Here is a 27,935-nt window from a genome sequence, read left to right on the forward strand (position 1 = left end):
ATGTCTGTACATAATTTCTAATTTCAGAAATCATGTTTGGCCACCAGTAGGACCTTTTAGTGAGTTCTATGGTCCTTTGAACTCCAGGGTGTCCTGTTAATTGTGAGTCATGCATACTTTTAAGAATTTCCAACCTGAGAGAAGGTGGTATATAGAGTTTTTCGAATTTGTAGAAGAGTCCATCAGTTCCTTTGGTTAGCAATGTCTTTGGAACTGATGAATCCTTTAGTTGTTCCGTCTTGACACGAGAGTCATCGTTAAAGGCCAAGCCTAGGTTTTCTTGGAAACAGTTTTCTGGGATTATAGTTCTGTATTGGTTTGGAATATTTGGTTTTTCTGGGAGTCTGGAATGGATATCAGCTTTGATATTCTTAGAGGCTGGCCTGTAGATTATGTTATAGTGGAATCTCGAGAAAAATAGACTCCATCTAACTTGTCTGGCAGTTAAAGTGCGGTGGGTCTTCAATTACTGGAGGTTCCTGTGATCGGTATAAATCTGTATTCTTTCTAGAAGGTGTCTCCAGTGTTCTAGAGCAGATTTCATTGCCAATAACTCTTTTTCTCCTATATGATAGTTAAGTTCGGAGACAGTTAGAACACGAGAGTAGTAAGCAGTAGGGTGTAATGGTTCTTGTGGTGTTGGTCGCTGAGAGAGGATTGCACCTATTGCATAATGAGAGGCATCCACCTCCAATACAAATGGAAGTTCTGGGTTTGGATAAATGAGTATAGGAGCTGTTGTAAAACATTTTTTAAGAAATTGGAAGACTAGATTAGTCTCATTAGTCCAGATAAATGGTTTTTTGCTTTTTGTTGTTTCTGTGAGGGGTTTAGCAATATTAGCGAAATTCTTTATAAATTTTCGATAAAAATTTGAAAAACCAAGGAATTTCTGTACATCTCTTTTTGTTTTAGGTATGGGCCAATTCAACATGGATAAGACTTTGTCAGTTTCCATGGACAGGAGTTATGTGATATCCCAAAAATGTGATATCTTGTGTGTGGAAAATACATTTTTCCAGTTTGACATATAAGTGGTGAGCCTGTAGCCTGGAGAGGACCGCTCTGACTTGTTTTATGTGTTCTTGAATATTAGATGAATAAATAAGAATATCATCCAAATAAATAACCATTGAAGTGTCTAGTAAATCTCTGAATATGTTGTTTATGAACCTTTGAAAGGTTGCGGGGGGCATTACATAGCCCAAACGGCATGACCGTATATTCATACAATCCATAGTGGGTTCTGAAAGCGGTGAGCCATTCATCACCAGGTCTTATGCGTATGAGATTGTATGCTCCCCTCAAGTCCAGTTTAGTAAAGATGGTAGCACCTTTTAACCTTTCAATAAGCTCTGGGATGAGGGGGAGGGGATACCTATTTTTTATGGTTCTCTTGTTCAACTCCCTGTAATCCACGATGGGGCGTAGGGTATGATCTTTGTTTCTTACAAAAAATATCCCTGCTCCTGCAGGTGAGGTGGAGGGTCTTATAAACTATTTTTGAAGGTTCTCATTAATGTATTTTTTAAGATCTACTAGTTCAGCTTCAGATAGTGGGAATATGTGGCCGTAGGGAATATCAGACCCGGGTATTAAGTCTATCGGACAATCGTACGGTCTGTGCGGAGGTAGGCTTTCTGCCTCCTTTTTACTAAAAACCTGTTCAAAATCTAAGTATTCTGGGGGTATCTTAGATTCTTTTACTACTAAGAGTGGAGTATGTGGAAAACAGTTGGTTTTACAATAGGTAGATGTAAAGTTTACCTTGTTTTCTACCCAACGAATAGTTGGTTGATGTACCCTTAACCATTGCAAACCCAAGACAATAGAGAAAATGGGTGAAGGAAGCACATCAAATGTGATGTATTCATGATGTTGATTGTGTGTTGTCATTAATAGTGGTACTGTTTGGTGTGTGATGGGACCGGAGACCAATTGTTGTCCATCAATAAGACGCACCGTGACAGGTTTAATTTTTTTAATCAGTGGAATTTTATTTAATTTTACAAGTGCTAAATCAATATAAGAGGAGTATGCCCCAGAATCGATCACAGCTTCACAGCGGTGGCGGTGGTGGTCCCACTGCAGAGAAATGGGAATTAAACAGTTGGCTACTTGTGAGTTAGATAGTGATATGGTAACCTCAATGTTTTTTATCTTACCCCTCTTTGTTCTTTTAAGTAGTGGACAAGTGGAAACCTCATGTTCATTGGAGGCACAGTACATGCAAAGGTGATTTGCTTTACGTCTGTTTTTTTCTTCGGAGGTCAATGGTCCCCTGATAGTTGCTATATCCATGGGTTCATCTGTGACTTTTACGTGCTGTGATGTTGTTTTCATATCTGAGTATCTGGTATTTGTGTCATGGGAATACTTCTCCTGTTTTCTTTCTCTTATTCTATGATCAATTTTGATACTAAGCTGCATTAGAGCATCTAGTTCATCTGGCAGGTCAATTCTGGCAAATTCATCTTTAATGGCTTCTGATAAGCCTAGCCTAAATTGGCTCCTAAGTGAGACTTGATTCCAACCTGAATCCATTTGCCAGATCTTGAACTCAGATATGTAATCCTCAACAGGTTTTTTGTTTTGTTTTAAATTTCTGAGTTTATTTTCTGCTGTGTGTTGTCTGTGGGGGTCTTCGTAAAGAGATGACAGGGCAGTGATGAAGTTATCTAATGAATTTAATATAGGATTGTTTTGTTCATATAGTGAATCTGCCCATGCTCTGGGTTTTCCCCTCAAATAGGATATTATAGTTAAAACTTTAATTTTATATGTGGGGAAGGTTTTTGGTTTTAGGGTGATAAATAAAGTACAAGCATTAATAAACTGCCTAAAATGTTTCCTATCACCGCTAAACTTATCTAGGGAGCATACAGGTGGTTCTGGGTGTGAGTCACTGTGAGGTGGATTGGGACTAATCCCTTCTTTAATTATGTTCCTTAAAGTTTGGTTTTCCACCTGTAGTTCTCTTAAGCCCAGATTCAGCTGATCCACCTTTTTTCCAAGTGTGGCAACATAATTAGAGAGTTCCACAGGATCCATTATACCCCTTAAATTTTTTCAGTCTTGGTATTCTATAATAATTCCACAAAAATAAAGATGTTACTTTTCTGCTCATTGACTAGCAACTAGGTTGCTAGTAATTAAAAATAGGTGTGTTTCCAATTTCTAGCAGTCTAGAGGCAGACTTAACTCTATACTGCTTGAATGTTGGGAAAATATATTATAGTTCTATGCAAACACATTAACATTGTCTTGTTGCTAATGTTGTCCACACATAAACATATTAGAACAGTAAGAATGAATATGACTCTCAAGATTGCTAGCAAGAGAAAAAATACATTGCGCATAATAAATGAAAAATTATAAGATTGTCTGAATTTTGAATTATAAACCTTACCAAGCGTTGGCGAAGGATATGAGTGCAAGTGTTCATGACAGGTAAGATTAATAAGGCAAGTTTGGATGGTACCTTGACAAAGCATCTGATAGATCTGTGGCAGGTAGCGTGTATCTGGCGTACACGGAAGTGTCAGGCAGCAGCTGAGGATCTGAAGCTGGTTGCGTGTGTCTGGCGAACACGGAAGTGTCAGGCAGCAGCTGAGGTGACGTCACCGCCGATCAGCTGGGAGTGAGAGCTGAGCAGCGTCTTCGTGAAGATACAGGATATGCTTAAACAAGATTCTGCTTAGATTCAGAGAGGCTTGACAGAGCAGTATTACCTTCAATACCAAGCAATGAAGGTTATGTGGGTGTGCCTTATAAGGGGGAAGGTGAGTGAAAAGGAGGCTAGGAGGAACGGCTGTTAAAGGAACAGAGTATGTTACAAAAGGTCAGAGCCTCTGCCATTTCTTTGGCATCTTGGTTGAAACTTTTCATTCACAAAGCTTATTTGGAGGCGGGGCAGTCTCTGCCTCAGATAATTACAGCTCATTCTACTAGATCAGTTGCCACTTTTTGGGCTTTTAGGAATGAAGCTTCAGTTGATCAAATTTGCAAAGCAGCAACTTGGTCTTCTTTGCATACTTTTACCATTTTGATGTGTTTGCTTCTTTGAAAGCAGCCTTTGGTAGAAAGGTTCTTCAGGCAGTTGTCTCAGTTTGATTTGTCTTAGTTTGATTTTAGTTTTTTTTTTTTTTAGTTTTTTTTAAAAAGAAAACTTAATTATTTTGGATTAAATTTCTCAGCGGATTTAGCTGTTATTTTATCCCTCCCTCTCTAGTGACTCGTGGTTTTCCACATCTTGGGTATTATATCCCATACGTCACGAGCTCATGGACTCATGCCACTTACATGAAAGAAAACATAATTTATGTAAGAACTTACCTGATAAATTCATTTCTTTCATAGTGGCAAGAGTCCATGAAACCCACCCTATTTTTTGTGGTTATGATTTGGGTTATGATTTTTTTTATAAAGCACTTTATTTTTTCCCGTTCCTCTTTTTGTATGCTTTTTACTCCTTCTTTTACCCCTCACTTCTTGGCTACACGTTAAACTAAGGTATGAGTGAGGTAGGAGGTGTATTTAATACATTTATTAGAGTAGCGGCGAGGTCCGGTCGGCAGATTAGGGGTTAATACTTGAAGTTAGGTGTCGGCGATGTTAGGGAGGGCAGATTAGTGGTTAATACTATTTATTATAGGGTTTTTGAGGCAGGAGTGAGGCGGTTTAGGGGTTAATACATTTATTAGAGTAGCGGCGAGCTCCGGTCAGCAGATTAGGGGTTAAAGGGACACTGTACCCAAAAATTTTCTTTCGTGATTCAGATAGAGCATGCAATTTTAAGCAACTTTCTAATTTACTCCTATTATCAAACGTTCTTTATTCTCTTGGTATCTTTATTTGAAATGCAAGAATGTAAGTTTAGATGCCGGCCCATTTTTGGTGAACAACCTAGGTTGTCCTTGCTGATTGGTGGATAAATTCATCCACCAATCAAAAACTGCTGTCCAGAGTGCTGAACCAAGAAAAAAGCTTAGATGCCTTCTTTTTCATATAAGGATAGCAAGAGAACGAAGAAAAATTGATAATAGGAGTAAATTAGAAAGTTGCTTAAAATTGCATGCTCTATCTGAATCACAAAAGAAAATTTTTGGGTACAGTGTCCCTTTAATAAGTGTAGATAGGTGGCGGCGACGTTGGGGGGGGCAGATTAGGGGTTAATATAATATAGGGGTCGGCGGTGTTAGGGGCAGCAGATTAGGGGTACATAGGGATAATGTAGGTTGCTGCGGCGGTGTACGGAGCGGCAGATTAGGGGTTAATTGTGTAATGCACGTGTCAGCAATAGCGAGGGCGGCAGATTAGGAGTTAATAAGTGTAAGATTAGGGGTTTTTAGACTCGGGGTTCATGTTAGGGTGTTAGGTGCAGACTTAGAAACTGTTTCCCCATAGGAAACAATGGTGCTGCGTTAGGAGCTTAACGCTGCTTTTTTGCAGGTGTTGCACGTTTTTCCAGCTAGCCGCTACCGTAAACAACGCTGGTATTGAGAGTTGAAGTGGCTGTAAATTATGCTCTACGCTCCCTTTTTGGAGCCTAACGCAGCCCCTCAGACAACTCTAAATACCAGTGTTGTTTAAAAGGTGCGGGGGGGGGGGAAAGGAGCGTTAGCTACGCGGGTCTTTACCGACAAAACTCTAAATCTAGCCGTTAGTTTTTCTATCACAGAGATATTATATTTATTTATATATGTATTTATTAAAATTTAAATTTCTAAACAGATGATTTTAAATTTGGGTCTTTAAAGGGCCACTATAAGTAAATATTTTTTATGCCTGCTACTAACTAACTACCCCAAATACGCTTTTTATCAATAGCATTTCATTAACATATCTCTACCGTATATCAGAAATCTTGTCTGCAAATTTAATTGTTTTCCAAACCCACTCCGTGGGTATCCTTTGCTCTGTACCAATCCGTTTACAATACCTAGGTTTCAAAATGGCGCTTTAAACACAAAGTTATTGGTTTAAGTATTTTGAACATGCAGTGCTGAAAATAGTGGGCAGGATAACGTGACATCATCGGCGAATAAAAGATATAACTTTTAGAACGTTATGAAACTTCGTTTTTGAGAAAATATAGGTCAGTAGGTTTTAATTAATGTTTATTAACTTTAATATGTTAGTTGTTTAGCTTAAAAATTATAACAGAAAGTAATCCTTTAAGCAATTCTTGGATTTTGCACACTACCTGTATTTTAAGATTATACTACAATTTCTAGAATAGAAAAAATACACTTCCCCATTGTTTTGATAATAGACAAAACTCTTCAGGTTGTTCAGATCCAATATCCAGCAAACAAGAAAATTTAGAGGAAAAATGGAAAGAAAAAAAAATACAGTGGTGTAATAGAGTTATTAACAACCATGAAATAATGTTTGGTAATGCACTGCTTGATATAACTCAACAACTTATCTCCACAAAAGCTATGCATGTAAAGAAGTAACAGAAAATGGCAATATAGTGTAATCCAGTTTAAAATAATGTATTGCTCTTAAATAGATATGATACTAGCACTTGAATTTGTCTTGAGAAAGCTGATTGCATAGTGCTGAAACATGTTGAAAATAACAGTAGATCAAAAAAAAATTATTCTGACTTCTTTATTGAATATATATCTACTCATTAAAGAGTATCATTATTTTAAAACAGATTAATCTGTACTGCCTTCCATTTGATTTTTTTTTTTTCTTCAATGCATAAAATTTTTTGAGAGGTCTTCAAATTTGAGCGATACTGATACTCAATGACCCCTATGGGATATTGTGAATATGTTCCCAAACCTATTATTTTGTGACTGTCCTTAAAGTTTTACACCATTTTTTTTTCTTTTTGCTATCTATGGTTTGAGGATTGGGCACCTGTTTGATAAATATTGAGGATGAAAATTTAATTTGAAATGGTTGAACACCCCAGCATTAAAATGAAACCAACAGGAAGAGAAGTTGACACTTTTTTTTTTTTTTTGTTAACTTAAAAGTTAGTTTATTTTCTCTATTTTTATCCAATAATTATTATTTTGTTTGGAAATTGACATTGGATTATTAAAATGTAAAGTCGACAGAAATGTTTATTACTTTTGTTCAGATAATTAAGATTAAAGGGACACAAAAGCCATTTTTTTCTTACATGATTCAGATATAGCATGCAATTTCAAGCAACTTTCTAATTACTGCTTTATCAATTTTTCTTTGTTCTTTTGCTATCTTTATTTGAAAAAGCAGGAATATAAGTATAGGAACTGGATCATTTTTTGTTCAGCACCTGGGTAGTGCTTGCTGATTGGTAGCTAAATCAAGCCACCAATCATCAAGCGCTACCCAGGTTCTGAACCAAAAATGGGCCAGCTCCTAAGATTACATTCCTGCTTTTTCAAATAAAAACAGCAAGAGAATAAAGAAAAATTAGTAAAGGAGTAAATTAGGAAGTTGCTTAAAATTGCATGCTGTAGCTGAAACTTGAAAGAACAACTTTGGGTTTTGTGTCCCTTTAAACACATTTGAAATGCATTCGGTTTGCTATTTGAAACTAATTTTTTTTTAATTATTTTTCTTCCTTTAAAAAGGGCTTGAAGTGCATAGACCAAATTTGCTGCTGGCTTTGATAATTCGGCAAAAAATGAAAAGACCACATATTCCAAGCCTTGATGAGGAACCTGTGGGAACAATATTAACTGTTCCATCAGATAAAAAAAGCAGGGTTGGCATTGCTGATGAAGATGATGAAGAAGATGATGAAAATGATTTTTTTAACTCATTTACTACTGTATTACATAAAAATAGAAACAGAGCACCCCTTTCAGATACAGATGAACCTCAGGCCGTAGTAGATTGTGTACCTGAAATAATAAAGAAGGAGCCAACAAAGCCCCTACGATTTCTACCTGGAGTGTTGGTTGGTTGGGAAAATCCACACTCAACTCTTGATCTAGCCAACAATCCCCTACCTGTTGATGATATCTTGGAAAGTCTTTTAGGTACAGCTGAAAATGCAAATGAAATTAAAAAATCAGTTGCATCTATCTCTAATGTTGAAAAGCCAGGCACAGATGAGAACATTGTCTTGAAAGAAAACAGTGGGGCTTCTGAAATATTATCAGATGTTAAAACTGCAGAACTGGAGACAGTAACTGAGCATGCTGTAGAAACTTTGGAGAAGACAGCTTTGTTAACTCAACCACAGTCTGCAGCTTTACCAAGCATTTCTCTAAAAGGAAAACCTCCAGATGTTTCCACAGAGGCATTTTTAGCAAATATTAATATTCATCCAGACAAAGACATTTCAGAAAGAGATATTTTAAATGAACCTGGTGATGCCAAAGTTGAACAAGAATTGAAAACGGACCAGATGTTCCCTCCGGTAGTTGAAAACCTAGGTAAAGATAGCATTGGTAATATTACTACATCACCACCTGAAAGTGTCTCAGTTGTTACAAAATCTCCAAAGCTAATAAGTATAAAAAGGGATCCAAGACAAGCTGCTGTAAGAACCCAAGTTAACTTATTAGATACTAAAGATAATGAGCTTAACAGAAATGAAGTGTATACACTAAAAGATAAAGACAGTGGAAGTACATCTTTGCATAAAAGAAATAAAGTAAAGAAATCATCCAGTGATGAAAAGAATTTACCTGTTTTTAAGAGTGGACAGTCAAAAGGTGGATTACTTTGCAGTTCTAAGGAAGATGAACTGGAACCTTCTGAAAAATCTAAGTGTGATGAGGCTAAGTCTTTTACTAAAGATCTTTTAATTGATGATACAGACCCTCTTATACAATTTAAAAGAGCGTTGGCTGCAAATAAATCTCAGGCACAAACTTCAAATACACCTCACTTGGAAACTGCTTCCAAAAATACAGCTTCTAACCTTGGTGTGGCCTTTTCTTCTGTTAGGTTACAGCAACCTCAATTCCTTCCATTAAAAAGCAGCAGTTCTGCATTTCCGTTTCAGCAGAATACCAATTATCCTCTACAAGGAAACCCAATGTTTCCCTACAGTGCACATTTACCACCTCTTCTTCCTACTCCACTAGGTATAGGTTTCCCAAGACCACCACGATTTCAGCCTCCAGAGGGTGTATTACATAACCCTTTGTTAGCTTGGCATGCAACTGTTCAGTTACCTCCCCATCCTGCACATTATTTGGGACCAGTAGCTCCTGGACCACTTTTGGGCCCTGATCAAGCAAGGTATCAAGGTCCACAGAAGTTTTATCACAAAGATTATAAAATTCCAGAGAGACGTCATAGTGATCCATGGGACAAGTTAGATCGTCTTTCAGAGAGAACCTTTAGTCGGGGAAGCAGAGGTGAATATCGAAAAAGATTATATAGTGAATCTCATCACTCAAGAGAAAAGAGACATTATAAAAAAGATTCTGGAAATGACAGACACGGAGACAAGGACTCTGAAAGAAGTAGACATAGAGACAAGGACAGAAGTCATGACAGAGAAAGGAAAGGCCGTGATGATTCTTATAGAGAGAGATCACGATCTTCCCACGATGAAAAGGTCTCTGATAATAAAACACACAAAGAAGGGAAACGTACAGACAAATCTAAAAGTGAGGAACATGTCTATGATAAAGAAAGAGAAAAGAATAGGGACAGAAATAGGGACAGAGAAGAATTAAAAGAAAGAGAAAGACATCACAAGGACAGAGACAGAGACCATGGAGACAAAATAAAAACTAAAAGATTAGCTTGACCTTCTGGGTGTACCTGATAGGTTTGTGCCATCTTTTTCTACTGTCAGTGTTTTTGAGAGACACTCTATTATAAAGGATAGATAACCAACATGTTATCTTTTATGTCACTAAAATTGTAATATTTTATAATCAGTCTTTTACACCGATGTACATTTACTGTTACCAGGTATTTCTATTTTTTTTAAATATGCAATAAGCTTAATATATATGTCAACGCATCACCTAGTATGCAGCCATTGACACTTTGTGCAATTTTATGTGTTAACATTTTAATGAGCTATTCAATACATGTTTTATTGCACTGTTTTTAAGTATTGGAGATAATTGGTGATGCAGAAGTTGGACAATGCAACATACTTGGTTCTGTAAAATGCTTTTCTTTTGATCAAATGTGGAAAAGTGATCCCATTTAAAATTACCCCAGCATCAAAATGGAGTGTTATCACAGATTATGTGTTTGGTTTCTGTAGCTTTGAAAGTGCACTTGCTGTAGAAAAAATGTATTTGAATCTTTCAAGCTTCAATTTTATAGTCTTAGAAATTTTCTTTGCGCTTTAAATACTTGAAATCTGAGCTTGTACATTCTTGTGTTTTTGCTATTTTTATACTATAAAATGTAAATATTTTAAGGAATATTTTGATTCTAAAGATAAATTTAACATATTTTGTCTCATTAATAAGTGTGAAATATTGTGTTAAATCCTGTATAACATAAATGCTGTAGTTAAAATTCTTGCATTTGCTTTAAATATTTTTGCTCTTGTTCTTATTCATCATTTTTGCTTATGTTTTTGTCCAAATGTTACTTTGCTTTTGAAGAGTCAGGGTTGCTTTGCAATAAACATTATAGCATAAGTCAGGTGCGATTTTTGACAGCATCCTGACCTGTCATCTGGTAAATGGCTATTAGAACATATTACTAGTTAAACACTGTTTCCTTCTAAATACATGGAGAGTCCACAGCTGCATTCATTACTTGTGGGAATACAGAACCTGACCACCAGGAGGAGGCAAAGACACCCCAGCCAAAGGCTTAAATACCTCCCCCACTTCCTCATCCCCCAGTCATTCTTTGCCTTTCATCACAGGAGGATGGCAGAGAAGTGTCAGAAGATTTGGATCTTGGCTTCTGGTTTTTAACCATCGGATGTTACTAGACTTTTAATGAATTTCTCTTTTTGATCCTCAGAGTTGGTTCTAGACTTGAGTTTCTGGTATAAACACCAGGGTGTTTTCCGGGATGCTGTTTTGTTTTCGGACAGGAAGTTTTTTTCCTGAGATCTTGCTATATGCCATCCAGTCCCTCTTCTGTTCTTCGTTGGCTCGGGGTTGGGGGTGATATGGTCTTTCAAGGTTTAGTCTTCAGCATGACGTTGTTCCCTTTCTATATCTGTATTTGCGGACTTATAGGGATTATCGGTGGGGGGATTCGATCCCCTGTGTTCTGTTCAGATCTCTCTGTCTGGAGTAGCTTTTCAGGGACGATTTTGTCTTATTGCTTTGCTGCCCTATGGGAGTCCGTGGTTCAGGAGTTTTTCTTCCTTTTTATCCTATGGTTCCTCAGCCAAGCATGCGGCCTTGAGGCTTTGGTCTTCTGGGTTCATACCAGTTGGGACCTTTCGGTGGGTAGCTCCCTTTGTTTGGAAGGGGAGAGTTCCTACTGCGTAGTCGGGAGGAACTCGTGTTTGGCGGTGGACGGAGGCCCACTACGGCTCTTTAACAGTCCTCTAATTAAGCAGGCTCTTCAGGAACGGATGTTCCCGACTATCTTTTCTTCTTGAGGAGCGGTATCTGATTGGAGAAGGGGATCAGGATTCCTTGACTATCTCTGGTTTCCTCTTACGCTCTCAGGGAGATGTGGCGTAGTGGTTAGATCCACCGCTTCTGAATCAGAAGGTTGTGGCTTGGAACCCAGGTCAACTTCTGTGTTTTTTTCTGTTAGACGGTGTGTCTGGGGTCTGCTTGCATCCCTAAGTGGATTGTTATTCAGGGACCTTCAGTCTGTGCTGTAGGTTTCTCTTCTTTGTGACCATATTACTCGTTGTTGGGGTTGGTCTGATCCTAGCAAAGCTAGCGGTATGTGAGACTGCTTGTTCAGTTTATGTATCGCGGTTTAAGGGTCTCGCCTCCATTGGTATTGTTACAGGGTGTCATGGGCTCCTATTTCTGTGAGGCGGATGCGAGAGATTGTTTGGGCTTAGCAGAGAGGGCTATGTTCCTTTTGTGGTGCATAGTTGGTCCCTCGTCATCTATCATAGATGCTGAGGACCACCCTTGTAGGGAGGAGCTAATGTGTTCTAGCTCTCTATTGGAGTCTGTCTTTATTTTCCCCAGGATGAGCTGGGGAAGGGCCTTCTTAGCGAGTGCTGGCTAGAGCAGTCCTTTTTGGGACAGATGGCTCTCTTATTCTGATGAGTACCTTTGTCGCATAGTATGCGGTAGGTTGTGGGTTGAATTGGGTGGCAGTCTTTGCTCCTTGATTGTGGGCTTGAAACCTATTTTCGATTCCCTGATTGTTCTTCTTTTCCAGAGTATCATTGCACTCTCAGGCATTTTGTTCATTTTTCTGGGGCGCTGACTATGATCAGGCCGGTACCTTTCTTGCTCCTTCTTGGAGCTTAGTCTCTTTTAAGGGATGGCACCGGATCAATTTTTCTAACCGTGCAGGAATGTTCTTTGAATTCCTTCAACGATTTATTCCGTCTGTAGATGTTTTTCTACATACCATTGCCCCTTTGTTGTAATTTTACAAGATATACTCCTTAGAGGAGTTTCTTTTTATTAAGGTTGTTTACCAGTTTTTTTGGGTTTCTCCCTAGGATTGTTATTTTAAATGTTATTTTCATTTCTAAATGGAAAAGGGTTTTCCTTCAGGGAATCTTGCATTGATGGTCTTTGGACTTCGGAGGCTTGGTTGCCTTCTTTATTATTAATGGAGGAGTGTTTTTTTTTTTACTTGATCTAGGAGTCAGTGGGTTCTAGCCTCCTCAGAGGTTATGGCTAAGTTCAAGAACAGTGATGTCGTCTTGGGTTTCGGGCATGAGATCTCTATGGTTCTGATTGTTGGGCGGCTATCTGGTCCTCTGAACATTCTTATTCTTTTTTACTTCTGTTGCAGCAGCATCAGGAGATACGTTGGTTGCTGGCTGTGGTGCCCTCAGATTTGGCCCGCCTCCAATTTTGCCCTCCTGTTAGCATCCAGTGTCTTTTGTAGCTGTGAATGCAGATGTGGACTCTCCCTGTATTTAGAAGGAAAACATAAATTATGACTTACCAGATAATTTCCTTTCTTTCGATACAGGGAGAGTCCACAGCTCCCGCCCGTGTTCTCCGATGGGTGGCCCTAAATTTATTTTGTTTTCTTCTGGCACCTTTTTCACCCTGATATTTCTCCTACTGTTCCTTGTTCCCTCTGCAGAAAACTGGGGAAGTGGGGGAGGTATTTAAGCCTTTCGCTGGGGTGTCTTTGCCTCCTCCTGGTGGCCAGGTTCTGTATTCCCACAAGTAATGAATGCAGCTGTGGACTCTCCCTGTATCGAAGGAAAATACATTTTCTGGTAAGTCATAATTTTTGGTTTTTATTCACACAGCACTTTCAGCAATTGATAAGTACTGTACTGTACTGTATAGAAGTTAAAGTTGTTAAACATAGAATTAAATTTTTAATTAAAGTACAATATCTGGACTATTTTATACTTAGATCCAAAGTAATCAAGTATCCAGTCTGTTTCAATCCTTTGTATATTTCCTCTAAAAGCCATTAAAGTGATGGTAAACTTTAAAAAATTTTAAATCAGTTCTGTATTCTAATCGATAATTTAGATGAACTTTAAATGACCACTTCTAATGAAGATGCACTGTTACTTTTTCATCTAGATGTTTCTTGTTTGTTTTTTTGTGAGCAAACGTTTTTTGACTGTTCTCCAATCGACGCTCGCTACAAAAAAAATAAAATGAAAAGCAAATTGTGTGAGTGCCGCATGACTAGAGCGGCAATTGGAGAACTGTCAAAACCACTGGCTGTCAAAGTTTACCATTACTTTATATAAACATTGGATAAAATGATACTTTAGTTTCCATAATGTAGGGAGTACTGCCATATTATAAATTAAGTTTTCTTAAGTTTAAATGTCTGTTCTTATATTATTTCCTCTGTCAAGGCCATTTAGGGGCAATTATAAATTAGTTGATACAGTAACAAGCTCACAGGGTTTAATGTCCCTTTACACACTTTGGTTCTATGTTCATCAGTCAAGTAAAGTCAAAATATGTTTCATGTAATTGGCAAGAGTCCATGAGCTAGTGACGTATGGGATATACAATCCTACCAGGAGGGGCAAAGTTTCCCAAACCTCAAAATGCCTATAAATACACCCCCTCACCACACCCACAATTCAGTTTTACAAACTTTGCCTTCTATGGAGGGGGTGAAGTAAGTTTGTGCTTAGTTTTTATGATTTCTTCTATAAGCGCTTCTAAACATTCTGAAGGCCAATTCCTCTCAGAGTACAGTGTTTGTCAGAGGGATGTGAAGAGAGTATTGCCTATTTGATTTCTTTTTAATGACACAATGAGTCCACGGATCATCTTAATTACTATTGGGAATATCACTCCTGCTCTGCAGGAGGCGGCAAAGGCCAGTCATTCTCTTTGCCTATGTTAGTACTAGGAAGTGGTAAAGTTAGGTGTAAGTTAAGATTCTTCAATCAAGAGTTTATAATTTTTAAAGTAGTGCAAGGTTGTGCTGCTTTGTTCTGGGATGTAGCCATAGTCCATATCAGTCTCTTCAGTAGAGCAGTGGTGACTTTAGAGCAATGGGAACTGGTGGGACATAATTCTCACTGCTCCTCTCATAGATTGTATGCTACCCTGATTATGAAAGCCTGAGGGGAAATACTCAGTCCTTTTGTTTCCACAGGCCAATGTGAGGGAGAGAACTTTTCAAGCTGGGTGAGCTACCTTACTGCTGGGCAGATTTCTAAGGTAATTGCTAAGTTTTATTTTCTGGGGTATGTACACAGAAAAATTTGGCACTTTATTATATACATGGACACAAGATGACATTATCCCTAGGAGTGAGGATAAGTTATAGGGCAGTTACTGCAGGCACTGAGGACGTGGAGAAGTGGCTCTATGTTTATGTTTGGTGATTTCGCCATGCTAGCAACTCCCAATGGCTTTATTTTACTTTAGCAGCCGACCAGGAGGTTTAGCTTTGTTATGCATGATAGGTGTTATGCATGATATGTGCAATTCCATACTCCCAACAGCTTTATTTTACATTACTAGCCGACCGGGAGGTTTGTCTCTTAATTTACCATGATGGGTGTTAATTCTTCCGACGCCTCTATTTTTACATTTAGCCACCCAGGAGGTTTATTTTGATACGCCCACGATGGGCGGAGCTAAACTATGCAACATTTTTTGCGTGCCTTTTAGATTTCATAGCACAATCCCGATGAAACGGAGAGCGATTGTGGGTCTCCTCTGCTGCGTTATGTCATGCAGCAGAGAGGTTTCACATTCCGTACTTAAAAGTACTTAAAGGAGTCCGGATGCCTACTATTTGTTAGTCTCCCATCCGGTGGCAGGCAGACACCTCAGCAAGGCTTAGCTGAGGTCTGGGGATTTTCTGAATTATATGCTAAATAATTATTTTTTGTAAAAATAAAGCAGTTTATTTTAACATTTAAACACACAGTACCAACCAATTTTAGTTGATCAAATTGTGAATTCCGATGGTCCAAGAGGCCCTACGACATATTAATTAACATATCCAATGTTAATGGAATAAATGTAAAGCTCAATTAGAACGTTACTTTTAACATTTAAAGACACAGTAACTCTAGTTATGATATTCAATTTTTATTTGATCAAAATGTGAATAAAGATGTAACATATACTTTATGCTTTGATACTAATGTGGAACGACCAAAACTTTTCTGTTCCTCATGTAATTGAGAGGATTTTACAGTTCAGAGATAAACCTTTTTTCAGAGCCAACATTGTCTCTGATGCTGTTCAAGAAGGATTCTGACAATGTTCAATATATTCTGCAGCCTTTAGCTCGAGTGTCCCAAAAACTTAGTGTCCATTCAACCAGTGTCCTGCTCTTCCTCCACGACTCCTCCTGGAGTTATCATGCAAGACATTGCTTCCCTCTTGTGCTAGGCGGTCTCGGGTGCGTTGTCGGCTTTTCCCATGCTGCAGGGAGAGCGCAAGAGGAAAACTAAACATTCAGTGAGCAAGGTTTCTGTCAAAGTTGTTGCTATCTCAGAGGTCCCCTCCCAGAAGCCTGAGGAAGAGGATACTTCGGTAGCATCTGAGGGTAAAATCTCAGATTCTGACAGTATAATTCCTTCTGCTGATACTGAAGTAGTTTCTTTCAGGTTTAAAGGGCCATGATACCCGGTGTGGTGAAGATAAGGTAGGGAGATCTTCAGGGGCTTAGTGTTAGGTTTTTTAAGGGGTGTTTGGGTTAGATTAGGGGTATGTGGGTGGTGGGTTGTAATGTTGGGGGGGTATTGTATGTTTTTTTTACAGGCAAAAGAGCTGATTTCTTTGGGGCATGCCTCTCAAAAGGCCCTTTTAAGGGCTGGTAAGGTAAAAGAGCTGTTAACTTTTTATTTTAGAATAGGGTAGGGCATTTTTTTATTTTGGGGTGCTTTGTTATTTTTTTAGGGGGCTTAGAGTAGGTGTAATTAGTTTAAAATTCTTGTAATTTTTTTTAATTTAGTGGGGGGTTTTTGTAATTTAGTTTAGTTGATTTAATTGTAGATAATTGTAGATAGTTTAGTTAATTAATTTATTGACAGTGTAGTGTTAGGTTTAATTGTAACTTATATATTTATATTAGTAAGGGAGATTCTATAGCAACCACAATTTGATTGCTATCTACATAGACAGGGATTTCAGCACATCTTTTTAGATAAGCTGCTGAACAAGTGTCCAGCTCCGCTTAATAGCGGTAAGTGAATACTGCTTCCATTTACCACCCACCTGTAAGCCATCTCGAGAGTATATCTAATAAACAAAATAATATAATTAGAACTCATGAACCAATGAAACAGGGAAGCGTTGGTTGAGAAATGTCTGAGCACAGATTAGGCTGTACAAATTTATTATATATAATCACATGAAACAGCACAATAAATATTCCAACTGTGAGCTAGCTGTACTGACAACACCTCCACTAGTGGGTGGTTACGTTCAAAGCATAAAATCAGCCACCATAGTGAGCCGTGAGGATCTATGTCAGTATGTAGCCTGTATAAACAACTCAAAAGCATGAACAAAATCACATAAACAATAAATCCATATGTTTGGGAACATCTCCCAGTATTGTGCACAATACTTTAACCACCAGTAATTAACAGGTTAATTCCAATCTTTATAATATGAAGCAGTTTAGACTGTAAAGGGTAATACAACAACTCCAGTAACAGCGGACACCACCAATATGATTAGAGGTATCAGGCGTCATGTTATAATGAATCTGGATCTATGTGTATATAACCCAAATTACAGGCTGATTGGATTTTGCATAAAATTATAGGTATGTTAACAATGGTTGTATTTTATCAGGCTATCAAAAGCAGGTAAAGGCTATGGGGATAAGGATTAGCAACTCCAGTATTCAGCAGGCACCACCAATATAAAAAAGGTAACAGGTGTCATGAATGTTAATTTCCCTGGATCTATGTTAACGCTCGCCCAAAGCCATTCAATATTATCTGTCACAGTAGGATAGCAAATGCACAGAACGGTTTCATACAAGTAAATAATCAAGCGGTGTATATGTAACACCCATAGACAGTTTTCAAAGTGTCCCGCAAAGTAAATCCGTGTTTATACACAGTACATCCAGACACCTTCCGGTATATGAAGAGTAGCGGACTTAGGTGTCAAAGTTAAGACATTGAACTTGTAATACAACCGTATGTTCTGCTTTAGATGATTAGATATCCCAGCCTTGTTTCAGTGTGAGCTGAATCAGCTTGCTTCATTCTCCGTGATCCAGGATTTTAAACAGTGTGGACGCTACAGCGATCTGTCCAACAGACACGTCCACCTCCACTTCCCACGTCACTGCCGACGCGCGTTTCACCCCCCACGTGACTATCAGTAATCACAAGGGTTTCCTCAGGGCAAAAGCGGATGCCGATTCTAAAGGCAGCCGCGTTATAAGTTTCCTTCTTTCAGCTCATAGGTGGATACAAACAGTAGTAATGGCCAATAGGAATCCTTAGGTGAGCCGCAGCCCTCTTTTTTATATAGTAGAAGAAAAAAGTGAAATTTATATACAGTGAAACCTTTTATTTAGTAAACTAAAATGAATCTATATTTACAAAAAATAATAATAATAGTGAGACCCAATGTTCTAGTATCTTTACAGAAAATACTTACGAAATGTACTGAACATTATTCAATCAAGGCCTTTAGACTAAATAACAACAGGGAATTCTGTATATGTAGATAGTCTATCAATTGGTTCATGTGTATCTAACTTATAAAAGGATGGTACTTTGTTTAGTTTAATTAGGAAGTATCATTAGGGGGCATTAAATTACTTCTGTAATTTTTATAGCAATTGTAGCCAAAGTATTGCTCTTTAAAGCATGTTGCTTTTTACGAAGTAACATGATTTCATTTTATGTTTAAAGATAAATTGGTTAGACAGATAGAGTACATCTAAATAGGCATGTAGTGAGTATATTTAATCGGAAAATGGGTGTTTTCAAATGTGGTCATTAGAGGATACCAAAGAAGGATCCTTATTTGAGAAATGCAGCAAATTCAAATTTCTCATTAAGCCCTTTAGGCATTACAGTCTGTAACTTGTACATCCATTCAGTTTCCTTTTTGAGAAGTACATTATCAATATCACCCCCTCTACCAAAAAGGGAGCATGATTCAATGCCTATTACCCTTAAGTCTGAAGGATTACATTTGTGGAATTTCATGAAGTGGAGTGCCACTCCACTTCTTATTTCACCTTCTTCTGCTGCCTTGATGTCATCTCTGTGTTCAGAGACCCTATCTTTCAACATTCGTCTCGTTTTTCCTACATAGTAGGTCGGGCAACAGCAGGATAGTAGATAAATTACGTTCTCAGTCTTGCAGTTAATAAACTGTTTAATTTGATAAACAGTGGAAGTTGTGGAAAATGTTTTTGTACATACAATAAATTTACAGAACATGCAGTGTCCACACCTGTAGCATCCCTTGATTTTTCTGTGTTCCTCCAGCCAGTCTTTCTCACTTGGACTTTTTATGAAGTGGCTTCTGACCAGTTTATCCTTTAGATTTGGGGCCCTCCTGGGAACCAGAGAGGGATTATCCTCCACAATTTTTCTGATCGTCTCATCAGCTTTGAGAAACTACCATTTCTCATCTAGGATGGTGCGAATTGTCTCCCAATGACAGTTAAATTGGGTAACGAAATGCACTTTCGATTCATCAGTTTTCTGTTTAGACTTATAGAGTAACATGTCTCTATCTGTTCTCCTGGCTCTATTTCGAGCATAATTCATATTCCGTTTCGAGTAACCTCTATTTTCGAATCTGTTAGTCATTTGTATTGCATGTTTGTTTAGGCTTGAGCAATTACGCCTTAGGCGTAAAAATTGTCCTACAGGGATACCTCGTATTAAGGATTTTGGGTGGTGACTAGATGCTTCTAAGATGTTATTAGTGGCAGTGGCCTTACGGAATATTTCTGTGGCCAGATTTTTTCCCTTCTTTCTTAATTTTTACATCTAAGAAAGTGAGTTCATTAGCATTTAGATCAAAAGTCAAGAGAATATTATAGCTATTTTTGTTAAGCACCTTAACAAATTCTTTTAGAGAGTCTTCTGTCCCCCTCCAAAGGAGGAAGACATCGTCCACATATCGTAACCATATAAGGACATGTTCTTCAATCCAATTTTGTAATTCGTTGAACACTGTTTCAGTTTCCCATAGACCAAGGTGGAGGCAAGCATAGGATGGGGCACATGTTGCCCCCATCGCTGTGCCTCTGATTTGCTTATAGAATTTTTTATCGAATGAGAATACGTTATTTTTCAACACGAATTCTAATCTCTGTGTGTTTCTAAACTCTGTGTGTTTTTGGTATGCTGGACCTCAACTTTCCAAAAAGAATCTCGCTGCTCTTAAACCCACATCATGTGGGATGGAAGAATAGAGCCCTTCCACATCCAAGGAGACCAGGATTGTATCCTGCTCTACTTCTAGGCCATCCAGCTTCCTAAGAAGGTCACTGGTGTCCTTCACATAGGAGGTCAAAGTTAGTAGAAATGGTTTCAAGAACTGATCCACATAGTTCCCCAGGTTCTCAGTAATGCTCCCAATGCCCAAGATAATAGGTCTCCCGGGGGGTTCTCGTAAGTTTTTATGTAGTTTGGGAATGCAATAAAATACTGGAACTCTGGGGAACTTCGTATACAGGTATCTCCATTCACTTTTACTAATTATGCTGCTTTTTCTTGCATCATTTAATAGGTGTAGGAGATTGGTTTGTACTAGCCTCCCTATCCCATTCATATTAATTGTAACTAAGGTTAGGATTTATTTTACAGGTAATTTTGTACTTATTTTAACTAGGTAGCTATTAAATAGTTATTAACTATTTAATAGCTATTGTACCTAGTTAAAATAAATACAAAGTTGCCTGTAAAATAAATATAAATCCTAAAATAGCTACAATATAATTATTCATTATATTGTATCTATATTAGGGTTTATTTTACAGGTAAGTATTTAGCTTTAAATAGGATTAATTTATTTAATAAGATTTATTTTATTTCGTTAGATTTGAATTAAATTTAATTTAGGGGGGGTGTTAGGGTTAGACTTAGCTTTAGGGGTTAATACATTTATTAGAGTAGCGGCGAGGTCCGGTCGGCAGATTAGGGGTTAATACTTGAAGTTAGGTGTCGGCGATGTTAGGGAGGGCAGATTAGGGGTTAATACTATTTATTATAGGGTTTTTGAGGCGGGAGTGAGGCGGTTTAGGGGTTAATACATTTATTATAGTGGCGGCGAGGTCCGGTCCGCAGATTAGGGGTTAATAAGTGTAGTTAGGTAGCGGCGACTTTGGGGGGGGCAGATTAGGGGTTAATAAATATAATATAGGGGTTCGGCGATGTTAAGGTCAGCAGATTAGGGGTACATAGCTATAATGTAGGTTGCGGCGGTGTACGGAGCGGCAGATTAGGGGTTAATAATAAAATGCAGGGGTCAGCGATAGCGGGGGCAGCAGATTAGGGGTTAATAAGTGTAAGGTTAGGGGTGTTTAGACTCGGGTTACATGTTAGGGTGTTAGGTGCAGACTTAGGAAGTGTTTCCCCATAGGAAACAATGGAGCTGAACGCTGCTTTTTTGCAGGTGTTAGGTTTTTTAAAGCTCAAACTGCCCCATTGTTTCCTATGGGGATATTGTGCACAAGCACGTTTTTGAAGCTGGCCGCGTCCGTAAGCAACGCTGGTATTTAGAGTTGAAGTGGCGGTAAATTATGCTCCACGCTCCCTTTTTGGAGCCTAACGCAGCCCTTCAGAGAACTCTAAATACCAGCGTTGTTTAAAAGGTGCGGGGGGGGGGGAAAACACGCGTAGCTAACGCACCCCTTCTAACGCAAAACTCTAAATCTAGGTGTAGGTTTGGTATTGCTACCTTTTGCGGAAGCATACTGGTTCATTGTAGTGGCGCCCTATATGAACAACATCCTGGTCCAGGCGCCATCCTTACAACAAGCAAGATCCCACACGGAAAAGTTGTTATCCTTCCTGCGATCTCACGGGTGGAAGGTAAATTTGGAAGAGTTTCTTATTCCCAAATACAAGGGTAACCTTCTTGGGAACCATAATAGATTTCCTATCTGAAGATTTTTCTGACAGAAGTCAGGAAATTAAAGATTTTTGATACTTGTCTAGCCCTTCAGTACACTCCTCGGCCATCAGTGGCTCAGTGCATGGAGGTAATCGGGCTAATGGTAGCGGAAATGGACATCATCCCGTTTGCTCGGTTTCATCTCAGACCTCTGCAGTTAAACATGCTCAGGCAATGGAACAGAGATTATGCTAATTTGTCTCCTCGAATACTTCTGGAGCAGGAGACAAGGGACTCTCTTTAATGGTGGTGGTCTCTGGATCATCTCTCCCAGGGGACCTGCTTTCGCAGACCATCTTGGGTGATTGTGACAACAGACGCCAGCCTTCTAAGTTGGAGAGCAGTCTGGGGCTCCCTAAAGGCTCAGGGAGATTGGACTCATTCAGAGTCTGCTCTTCCTATAAACATTCTGGAACTGAGAGCGATCTTCAATGCTCTTTTGGCCTGGCCCCAGTTAGCCTCGGTCCAGTTTTTCAGGTTCCAGTCGGACAACATAACTTCAGTGGCTTACATCAATCATCAGGGAGGAGGGAGGAGTTCCTTAGCAATGACAGAGGTAACCAAGATAATCCAGTGGGCGGAAACCCACTCTTGCTGTCTGTCGACGATCCACATCCCAATGGTGGACAACTGGGAGGCTGACTTCCTGAGCAGGCAGACCTTTCATCCGGGGGAGTGGGCACTCCGCCTGGAAGTGTTTTCCAACCTGATTCTCAAATGTGGTCAGCCGGAATTTGATCTCATGGCATCTTGACAGAATGCCAAGCTTCCGAGGTACGGGTTGAGGTCCAGGGACCCTCAGGTGGTACTGATAGATGCCCTGGCAGTACCTTTGACCTTCAGTCTAGCATACCTATTTCCTCTGTTTGCTCTTCTTCCTCAGGTTATTATTCGAGTCAAGCAGGGGAGGGCCTCTGTGATCCTCATTGCACCGGCTTGGCCTCGCAGAATTTGGAATGCAGATCTGGTGGACATGTCATCTCTGCCACCTTGGAGACTTCCGTTGAGGAAGGACCTTCTAATTCAAGGGCCCTTCCTTCACCCAAATCTAGTTTCTTTTACAAAGATATGATGAGTCCACAGATTTCATCTTTACTTGTGGGATATTAACCTCCTGCTAACAGGAAGTGGCAAAGAGCACCACAGCAGAGCTCTATATATAGCCACTCCCTTCCCCTCCACCTCCAGTCATTCTCTTTGCCTGTGTAATACTAGGAAGACATGGTAAAATGAGGTGTTAGTTTTAGTTTCTTCAATCAAGAAGTTTTTTTATTTTAAATAGTACCGGTGAGTACTATTTTCCTCAGGGGGATATGGAAGAAGATTTGTGCCCCGAGGTTGATGATCTTAGCAGTTGTAACTAAGATCCACGCTGGTTCCCACAAGACTTCTGAAGGTAACCATGGGATATCTTTAGTGTGGAGACCGGTTTCATGCTACAAGCAGCACTAAGGTATGTGCAGCCTTTTTTATTCTGAGGAGACTTGGTATATCAGAAATGGCTGACATTTATTTCCCTGTATGGGAATGGGGTAAGCAGTAATCCTTTTTACAAAGAGGGGTATTACTGGATTTCCTAGATTTTATTTCTATAAATGGTTGACTTTATATGGGCATTTTGTGACATGGGAGAGACAAAGAAAAACGATATATTACATTTTTATTTTTGGCATTGAAATCATGTTGAATGGTGTGTTTTAGAGGTTATACTGGGTTGTGCATAACTTAGGTGTAAAACCGCTTTCCCATGCGGTTGTGTTTGTGCCTACTCCGGCATTGACTTTAAGGTGCAGGGCTTATTTTTGCGCGCTCAGATGCGCACTTCCTTCAGGCTAGGCAGCAGCAAGCAGTAACTTCGGTGGCTCCTGGTTGTACAAGCTGGTCTGGAGTGTTGGAAAGTTGTTTCGAAGTTCCCTGGGGGCAGGTAGGCGCCACAGAGGAGCTGTGGCGAGGTGCAGAGGGTATTTTTGACTATTAAATAACATATTGTTGACATATGTACTTTGAGAGCCTTATTTCTGCCCTTACTTCTGGGTGCAGTAATTTTTGGGTAAAACCAACGATTTTCAGTTGAATTTGGAGTTAATTTAACGTTGTTTAAGCATTTTGGAAAAATTGTTCAATTTTTCTTTTCTTAAAGGCGCAGTACACATTTTTTCAAAAGTTTATTTTAAGCAATAAATAAGTGTTTAAACAACTTTTGTGGTTATTACTAGGCTGTTCAACATGTCTGACATTGAGGAATCTGAATCTCACTGTTCTATGTGTTTAGAAGCTATTAGGTCAATAAAATGTGACTAAGGATGAATCAGAGGCCTCCATTTAACAAGCTCTGTAAGGAGCTTGATGACCCCTGTTTCTGGCGAGTCTTCAGACTCCCCAGAAACAGAAGTTATGAAGCAGCAGTCACAAAGACAGACATCGCCGGAAATCAACCCGATCGAGTACGATCGGGTTGATTGACACCCCCTGCTGGCGGCCCCCCTGCTGGCTGCTGGTACAATGCTGAATATGGCAAGCATATTGCTCGCCGTATTCAGCGAGGTCTGGCGGACCTGATCCGCACTGTTGGATCAGGTCTGCCAGACTATGATAAATAGAGGCCTCAGTCTGAAGAGAATCAGGATATGCCATCCAATTCTCCCCAAGTGTCACAACCTTTAACGCCCACACAAGCGACGCCAAGTTCTTCTAGTGCATCTAATTCTTTTACTCTGCAGGAGATGGCTGCAGTTATGTCAACTACCCTTACAGAGGTATTATCTAAATTACCAGTGTTGCAGGGTAAACGCAGTAGGTCAGGTATTAATATAAATACTGAATCCTCCGATGCTTTATTAGCTATTTCCGATGTACCCTCACAGTGTTCTGAGTTGGGGATCAGGGAATTACTGTCTGAGGGTGAAATTTCAGATTCATGGAATGTTTTACCTCGGACAGATTCGGACGCTATGTCCTTTAATTTTAAGCTTGAACACCTCCACTGTTGCTTAGGGTGGTTTTAGCGACTCTGGATGATTGTGACCTTATTGTAATTCCTCCAGAGAAATTGTGTAAAATGGATAAGTATTTAGAAGTACCTACTTACACTGATGTTTTTCCGGTTCCTAAGAGAATTTCGGAAATTATAAGAAAGGAATGGGATAGACCAGGTATTCCGTTTTCTCCCCCTCCTAACTTCAAGAAAATGTTTCCCATATCAGATTTCATTCGGGACTCATGGCAAACTGTCCCTAAGGTTGAGGGAGCTATATCTACCCTAGCTAAGCGTACTACTATACCCATTGAGGATATTTGTGCTTTCAAAGACCCTATGGATAAGAAATTAGAGGGTCTACTAAAGTAATTATTTATTTATCAGGGGTTTCTTTTACAACCTATTGCATTGTTCCAGTAACTACTGCAGCAGCATTTTGAATTGAGGCTCTAGAAGAGTCTCATAAGGTAGAATTAAGGCTCTCAAGCTAGCTAATTCTTTTATTACTGATGCCGCTTTTCAAATTGCTAAATTAGCGGCAAAGAATGCAGGGTTTGCTATTTTAGCATGTAGAGCATTGTGGCTCAAATCTTGGTCTGCTGATGTCTCATCAAAAACTAAGCTTTTAGCTATTCCTTTTAAAGGTAAGACCCTTTTTGGACCTGAATTGAAGGAAATCATTTCTGACATTACAGTAGGTAATGGCCATGCCCTACCTCAGTAAAAGTCTGTTAAAATGAGGGGTAAACAGAATAATTTTCGTTCCATTCGGAACTTTAAAGGAGGACCCCCCGCTTCCTCTTCTTCCACAAAGCAGGGAGGGAATTTTACCCAATCTAAGTCAGTCTGGAGACCCAATCAGAACTGGAATAAGGGTAAACAATCCAAAAAGCCTGCTGCTGCTCCTAAGGCAGCATTAAGGGGCGGCCCCCGATCCGGGACCAGATCTAGTAGGGGGCAGACTCTCTTTCTTTGTCCAGGCTTGGGCAAGAGATGTTCAGGACCCCTGGGCACTTGAAATAGTGACCCACGGTTATCAATTGGAATTCAAGGACTTTCTCCCAAGAGGGGGATTTCATCTTTCAAAGTTATCTGCAAACCAGATAAAAAGAGAGGCGTTCTTACGCTGTGTAAAAGACCTTTGTATTATGGGAGTAATTTGTCCAGTTCCAAAATTGGAACAGGGACAGGGGTTTTACTCAAACCTATTTGTGGTTCCCAAAAAAGAGGGAACTTTCAGACCCATTTTAGACCTCAAGTGTCTAAACAAATTTCTAAGAGTTCCATCATTCAAGATGGAGACAATACGAACAATTTTACCAATAATCCAGGAGGGTTAATATATGACTACCGTGGACTTGAAGGATGCATACCTTCATATCCCTTTTCACATGGATCATCATCAGTTCCTAAGGTTTGCCTTCCTGGACAAACATTATCAGTTTGTGGCTCTTTTCTTTGGGTTGGCTACAGCACCCAGAATCTTCACAAAGGTTCTAGGGTCTCTTCTAGCTGTTCTCAGAACATGGGGCATAGCAGTGGCGCCTATCTGGATGATATTCTGATTCAGGCGTCAATTTATCATTTGACAAAATCTCACACGGACATAGTATTGTCTTTCCTGAGAAATCACGGTTGGAAGGTGAGCATAGAAAAGAGTTCACTAGTTCCACAGACAAGAGCCCCTTTCTTGGGAACTCTGATAGACTCGGAAGTCAGAAAATCAAAGATTCTAAATACTTGCCAAGCACTTCAGTCCATTCCTCAGCAATCAGTGGCTCAGTGTATGGAGGTAATTGGATTAATGGTAGCGGCAATGGACATCGTTCCGTTTGCTCGCTTTCATCTCAGACCACTGCAGCTGTGCATGCTCGGACAGTGGCATGGGGACTATGCAAATTTATCTCCTCAGATAAATCTTAATCAAGAGACCAGAGACTCTCTTCTTTGGTGGTTGTCGCCGGATCATCTGTCCCAGGGGACGTGTTTCCGCAGACCCTCGTGGGTGATAGTGACAACGGACGCCAGCCTACTGGGCTGGGGCGCAGTCTGGAATTCCCTGAAGGCTCAGGGTGTATGGACTCAAGTGGAGTCGCTACTTCCAATCAATATTCTGGAATTGAGAGCAATATTCAATGCGCTTCAGGCATGACCTCAGTTGGCTTCGGCCAAATTCATCAGATTCCAATTCGGACAACATCACGACTGTGGCTTATATCAATCATCAGGGGGGAACAAGGATTTAGTGAGTAGGAAAATGACGTCGCTACAGCCTGAGGAGGGTGTGTGCGCTGTTGTCCAATTACAGCCCCAGAATGTCGACACAAAGAAAAGCACTGTTGGCGTGGTGCCAGCTAAAACGAGAATCAAGCCAAATCCAATAATAGAAAGTAGAAGGAAGCAGCACTCTTAATCCATTGTCCATAAAATCCAAAAGTTTATTACAAGCCGTTTAAAACCAGTAGACAAGCACAGCACAGTACAGGTACAAGCTACACAAGTGGAGGGGGAGCAAATCCTAAGTGGAGTCGCTACTTCCAATCAATATTCTGGAATTGAGAGCAATATTCAATGCGCTTCAGGCATGGCCTCAGTTGGCTTCGGCCAAATTCATCAGATTCCAATTCGGACAACATCACGACTGTGGCTTATATCAATCATCAGGGGGGAACAAGGATTTCCTTAGCGATTAGAGAGGTATCCAAACTAATCTGTTGGGCGGAGGCCCACTTTTGTCATCTGTCAGCAATCCACATCCCAGGTGTAGAGAACTGAGAAGCGGATTTTCTAAGCAGACAGACTTTTCATCCGGGGGAGTGGGAACTCCACCTGGAGGTATTTGCCTCATTGATTCGCCGATGGGGCAAACCGGAATTTGATCTGATGGCAGGCCGAACTGATAGATGCCTTGGCAGTGCCTTGGTCATTCAGCCTAGCTTATGTGTTTCCACCGTTTCCTCTCCTTCCACGCGTGATTGCTCGAATCAGACAAGAGAGAGCTTCAGTGATCCTGATAGCGCCTGCATGGCCACGCAGGACTTGGTATGCAGATCTAGTGGACATGTCTTCACTACCGCCGTGGAAACTTCCTTTGAGACAGGACCTTCTCATTCAAGGTCCGTTCCAACATCCAAATCTAACTTCTCGGGCAGCTAACTGCGTGGAGATTGAACGCATGATTTTATCGAAGCGAGGATTCTCTGATTCTGCTATCAGTACTTTGATACAGGCTAGAAAGCCTGTCACTAGAAAAATCTATCATAAGATATGGCGTAAATATCTTTATTGGTGTGAATCCAAGGGCTACTCATGGAGTAAAGTTAGGATTCCTAGGATTTTGTCTTTTC

General features: G+C 39.7%; 1 protein-coding gene across 4 annotated transcripts in view; it reads left to right on the forward strand.

Annotated features, from left to right (window-relative positions):
* Window positions 1–10,577, forward strand: part of PHF3 (PHD finger protein 3) — a 588,626-nt gene extending 578,049 nt beyond the window's left edge. For all 4 annotated transcript variants that reach the window (XM_053710410.1, XM_053710412.1, XM_053710411.1 and 1 more), the window contains one exon: window positions 7,581–10,577. In XM_053710410.1, coding sequence (XP_053566385.1) covers window positions 7,581–9,721 — 2,141 coding nt within the window. In that variant the 3' untranslated portion in view covers window positions 9,722–10,577. The remainder of the gene's footprint in view (window positions 1–7,580) is intronic.
* Window positions 10,578–27,935: the final 17,358 nt, after the last annotated feature.

The sequence above is a fragment of the Bombina bombina genome, chromosome 4 (genome assembly GCF_027579735.1).
Source record: "Bombina bombina isolate aBomBom1 chromosome 4, aBomBom1.pri, whole genome shotgun sequence".
NCBI lineage: Eukaryota > Metazoa > Chordata > Amphibia > Anura > Bombinatoridae > Bombina > Bombina bombina.